The 5273-nt window shown below is 36.6% G+C and overlaps 1 protein-coding gene across 1 annotated transcript; it reads right to left on the bottom strand.

Annotated features, from left to right (window-relative positions):
• Positions 1-283: 283 nt before the first annotated feature.
• On the bottom strand, positions 284-4305 carry LOC111784689 (pectin acetylesterase 12). The gene is made up of 12 exons (XM_023665307.2): positions 3798-4305; positions 3546-3628; positions 2932-3061; positions 2752-2825; positions 2458-2544; positions 2258-2382; positions 2065-2125; positions 1477-1530; positions 1311-1388; positions 1115-1220; positions 880-1025; positions 284-809 (listed from the first exon to the last, which is right to left on the bottom strand). The coding sequence occupies exons 1-12, from the start codon at positions 3982-3984 to the stop codon at positions 696-698; spliced, it is 1245 nt and encodes a 414-aa protein (XP_023521075.2). The 5' UTR covers positions 3985-4305; the 3' UTR covers positions 284-695.
• Between the last annotated feature and the right edge of the window lie 968 nt (positions 4306-5273).

Below are 5273 nucleotides of genomic sequence, written 5' to 3'. Positions count from 1 at the left end.
CATTTAATTATGAAGTATTGAGTTGAAGTTGAAGCACTATGTCACAGAAGAACAAGTTGCAAATATTATGACAAAACCACTTCAGCTAAATGCATTCATAAAACTGCGTGAGACGACATGTATATAGTGCCTTTAGGCGTGAAATTATATTAAAATAATGACATTTTAATTATGAAGTATGAAGTATGTTTGTAAGGATAAATAAAATATTTTTAGTATGTTTGTCCATCCAATTTTCTTCTAATAATTTTATAGAATAAACATCTTATTGTTCATAAATAAATAAAAAATAAAACTTTTGGAGTATTTATCCAAAATAAATACCCTCCCAACATAGTGGAAGAATAAGATGTACATATTATAATAAGCAGACAGGAAGAATAACATAACTAACTACCTTGAATGAAACATCACAACATCTAAATGGAACATTTAGGTTCAACTGTATTGAAATTCTTTGAATTCAATAATAAAGATGTGGTTTTTAATTTTGGTTCTAAGCTGCTTTTCCAAATGGAGGAAGTGTCTAATCTTCTTGCGTGTTGAAACAAGGTTTCAGAAGGAGTGCAGATCAGATTTGTGATCTCACCACCTTCTTCTTCCTCGTTTATTGACTTCTCAATCAAATTGCAGTATGTGTTCAGGTTCCATGACGACAGAAAGAGAGCAATAAATGAAGAATCCAGCCGTTGAGGCTAAGCGGCTCTGAAAACCAGATGGTGGCATGTGGTGTCGCAAGGATAGGGACAATCAATCGCTTTCACTGCTGCTCGGTCGAAGTACCAATCTCCAACGGCCAGAGCAATTGGCTGCATATTGTCAATCCCCACATGTTACACATTTTCACACTAACTAACTATATTTACACACTCATCTCACCTTGTTTCCGATGACAGGAGAATTGTCGCCGAACCATGTATCCTGTCTCTCAGATTGGCAGTGAGCAAAGCATGAGTTAATAAATAACCCATTTTCTGAAGATTTTGAGAAATCCCGAACAGCATCCAACATTTGGTTCCTGAATCCTGTTAAAACAAACACACATGCAACAGAAGTCACTAAGAAACACAAGGTTAGTTAAGAGCTTGATCACATCCCATTCCGAGAATGTTACCTTGAAGAAATTGAATCTGAGGTTGGCTACATTTTGCATAATTCAGCCTACAATCGTGCCATTGCCCAGCCGGATCCACAGAAGGTGGAGCTATACTAGATTGTAGCTGTTTCGTAAGAGAAAGAGACCATTCCATCAGACCCCGATCCAGGCTTAAAATAAAAGGTTACAACACTCTCAGCGCAGGAGAATATACCTGCCAGGAATCGTATGCTGCGTTCACTAGAAACAGTGGGGTTTTGATTCCAGCAATTAAATTTTGTGGGAAGAAACACTGAGTAATTATGAGGAACACAAAGGATTTATCAACATCAAGTTCTCAATAATATTGAGACTACCAAATTAGGAAGGGAAAGAATTACCGAAGTTGGATCGAGATGGTTCATACAGAAGGATGGCAGATTCCCTCCTGCTCCCTGCAACAACAATTATAATGCATAATCATTTAACACTGAGATTCTTAGTAGAGAAAACAATTATAAATTTAAGTATCTTAACTAACTCCTCATGTCTCTTTACTTTCCTCACTTGTTCGGGTGGTTCGTGAGGAGTTACTTAAAAAACTCACTTTCGTTGGATGTTGGATGAAAGTCCCACATCGGCTAATTTAGGGAATGATCATAGATTTATATCAAAGAATACTCTCTCCATTGTTACGAGACCTTTTGGGGAAGCCCAAAGCAAAGCTATCATACGATTGTGGAGAGTCGTGTTCATCTAACAACTTTTATGATTTCCACAGTATGAAAGGGAAAATAAGGAATGGTGCCAATTACTACTTCCATCTTCACAAATTGACCAGATTCCAAGACCAAATTATCATCCTCTATGCTTCTAAATCTAAATCAAAACGATAACACAATTTGTGTTCATGGCAGAAAGTGGTACACATGAGGAGGATCTCCAAGAGATATAAAGAATCTGAAGAACTAATGAATACAACTTTGTACCTGCAAGCCCACCACACCACCAAATAAGTTTCTAATGTAGTGGCCTCCAGATATATCAGTCCTGCAATTCCATGAAGAACTAATGAATACTAGAAGCATCTAACTAAAGCCATGGCTCATGATTTTCATAGGAGCAATTGCTAACGAATATAACGAACAAAGTGAAAGGATACGAGAGCATAAGAGAACTTACACATCAAGGAATAATCCAGCATCACTCAGACATTTCACTTTAGTAGTTTTTGGAAATAAGTCTCGAAACTCATCACAGTGTAAAATAGATGCCAAACCTCCAGCAGAGCATCCAGAAAGCAAGGCCTGAAACATGAAAAAAAAGCATAAATCAGAACTAATGAGTTAACAAGCCGAGATAATGTGGCAGGTAAACTAGACCTGTTCAGCAAAACGCATTCCCTCGGCCTTCAATGCTTCCATAGCAGCCATCCAAATCCGCTGTCCTCTAAATTGCAACTGTGCAGCCTATAAAATAATCGCTCTATTCAAAATGTGATAAATGCAAGATAGCAAAAAGAGATAGAACAATCAACAATTGGAAAGCATGAATATATGTCAAAATGAGTAACAATAGCACGGCAGTCACTAATCTATTGGTAGACCGTCTATAGATAGCAAGATGTGAAACTGCCATTGACAGACACTGAAAAGTGGAACATATATTTTACAAACCTTGTTTTCTGAATCCCCAGTAAAAGAGGCGCCATCACAGTAACGAACCTTCACTCTGTTCCAATTAAAAAAATCTGGAATCAAAGTATGAACATGTAATTGTTAGTGTACATAATGTGAGGAAAAACTAAGACAGTAAGTGAGGGGAAAATAATAAATTCAAGAGAATGAAAAAGCAACCAGGATTTTCTTCAGCTTTGTTACTCAGAATTCCTGTAAATGGTATCTGCTTCTCCATAAATTTTGACGAGCCACGCCTTGTTGTTTTCCGATAGACACAATTCCTGATATTGTTACACCATCCACCTCCCTGCCAAAAGATGCTCAACTTAAGACCTCAAAGTTTGGACATTAATAGTATGATGGCAGAATATGTTGCAATTATCATGGCCAACACTAAAATCCTGAACAGATTGGTATTAATGTCTCATTTGGGAAGTTAATGATCCAAAGATATTAATGGGAGCGCGACCATGTATCGCATTCGCTAGATAAGTGAGAGACAATATCTCTATTAGTATAAGACCATTGAGTAAGGGATTCTGGAGCTAACACATTGAGTAAGGGATTCCCTTCTGTTCTAAACCTATGGAAGGTGGAGAGTTGGAGATTAGTGTATATCTCAAAATGTTTAAGAGAACATTTCTTGGATATGTAGATTCCATCTCGAATGTTTAAGAGAACCAAAGAAAACAGAAAAAAAAGAAACGTACATATAAAAAGGATATGAAGTTGAAAATAGATTGACCCATAATTCAAAACATGTTTCATTTAGTGGCATTGTTTGAACAAACCTCCAATTGAAGAAGCCAGCTTTTTGCTCCTGACCCATATCCACGATGCAGGTGATATCCTGGCAAAGTGCCATCCAAACAGACTGCACAGGGTAAAGAAAGAAAAACAAACACAAACACAAAGTTTACATGAACAAATCTAAGGTGGGTATGAAGAAAAGTAAAAAAGTGACGGAAGATTCAGATCAGCACCCAAAAAGAGGCTCCAACAATAGACAGAGAAAAGAAAATGCAGGAAATAAAAAAGGGGACCTGCTTGTTTTGTATCCGCTCCTTGAATGAGAGTGAGTCCCACCATGAGAGGAGTCAGGGTAGCAGCAAAGGAAGTTTCATAAGAGTCGAAGAGAGAAGAATCAGAGAGATTGTAGGGGTTTAAGGCGTGAACCCATTTAGTAAAAGGCAGTGCTAAGAGAACGAGAAGGAGCAAAGGCTTGGACATGGCTCTGCTCCTACCTCACACAGTACGAATCAATGTGGTTGGAGTGTGTAGAAGTGAATCGGTTATAGAAATCTGGGAATAAAGCAAAAGGGGGAAGAAATGGGAAAAGCGGAACAGAGTAGAGTGTTAGTATAAGAGCGGCAAAGGGGGGGTTTGTAAAGGCGTGAAGCTGGGAAATAAGAGGATGAATTATTGAGAAAGAAGGTTTGCCGGGGTTGTCATGCAAAGGATTTTGAGCTTACACTTTACAGGGAGGGACGGTAAGGCTTTACTTTAAGCAAGCACGAGCAGGTAAAAGCTACGCAGCAGTGTCAAACCATTTCTGACCGTGGGATCCGAAGCACCAATACCAGGCGGCACCGCACAAACCCCACGCTCCTCCCTCATCTCTGACGTCGGTGCCTTACATTTACCTCCCCATAATAACTGTTCGCTTTTAGTTTTAAAATTTTTTTATTTTGTTTATAAACTCTTTTCTTTGTCATTCATTTATTGCCGGTTGCCTGCTTTAATCAATTTTTTTTTTTTAGAGATTGTGTTTGTTTTTTTTACTGTTCTAGATTATAATTTGAATTTGGAAGAAAAGGCTTATAAAAATGTTTTAAATATGAATGTAATGGTGAGGAATTATTGAAAATTAGTATTCCATAAACAGACAAATGTTTAAATAAGTGTGATAGGAAGGTGTAGTATCAGTAAATATTCAAACATCTTTATGAACTTATTTAGGTAACTACATCTCAATCCTTGTAGCACATTAAAAAAAAATTGGGTCAAAAGTGATACTCACAGGTAGGCTACCAAATTTATCTGAAAATCACAAATTCCCTTTTCTATACCATTTTAAAATTTCAAAACTGTGACTAATAAAATTCTGAATTTGCCTCATATATTTAATTACTTTCATTAAAATCAAGAAATGAATTTAAGTCAGCAAATGGGAAAATAACAACTCCAGTATTATTTTTAAAGCAATAAATAAAGCATCAACTACTACTTTATTGTTGAATTAAAAATATATTGAAATAAGATTGAAATTATAGAAAATTGAAAGTAAACAAAAAATGTAATTAAGTAAAATAATAGAGGGATTAGTGGTTTAAACAAAGATGATATAAGAGCGTGAAGTCCGGCGCACGCAATTAATGAGGCTGCTCCATTCAAGTCTGTTGTTTCTTGATTGTTGTTCATACATATATTATATGATGATTTAAACATAAAACAAATGGGGGATGGGAGACCGGTGTCTGGATTGGGTTTTAATTAAGAAGAATAATAGTGGTTTAAAC

Source organism: Cucurbita pepo, chromosome 18 (genome assembly GCF_057944985.1).
Source record: "Cucurbita pepo subsp. pepo isolate OVF chromosome 18, ASM5794498v1, whole genome shotgun sequence".
In the NCBI taxonomy this organism is placed as follows: Eukaryota; Viridiplantae; Streptophyta; class Magnoliopsida; order Cucurbitales; family Cucurbitaceae; genus Cucurbita; species Cucurbita pepo.
The sequence above is the reverse complement of the archived record's forward strand: the minus strand, read 5'-3'. Positions and strand labels throughout refer to the sequence as shown.

Bases quoted from the DNA above. Each gene is read 5' to 3' on its own strand.
- LOC111784689 (XM_023665307.2), bottom strand. From the start codon at position 3,984: ATGTCCAAGCCTTTGCTCCTTCTCGTTCTCTTAGCACTGCCTTTTACT. The intron at 3,062-3,545 runs GTTTGTTCAAAC...ATCTTTTGGCAG, and splicing joins GCTGGCTTCTTCAATTGGAG to GGAGGTGGATGGTGTAACAA. The intron at 1,389-1,476 runs GTAATTCTTTCC...ATAATTACTCAG, and splicing joins ACCATCTCGATCCAACTTCG to TGTTTCTTCCCACAAAATTT.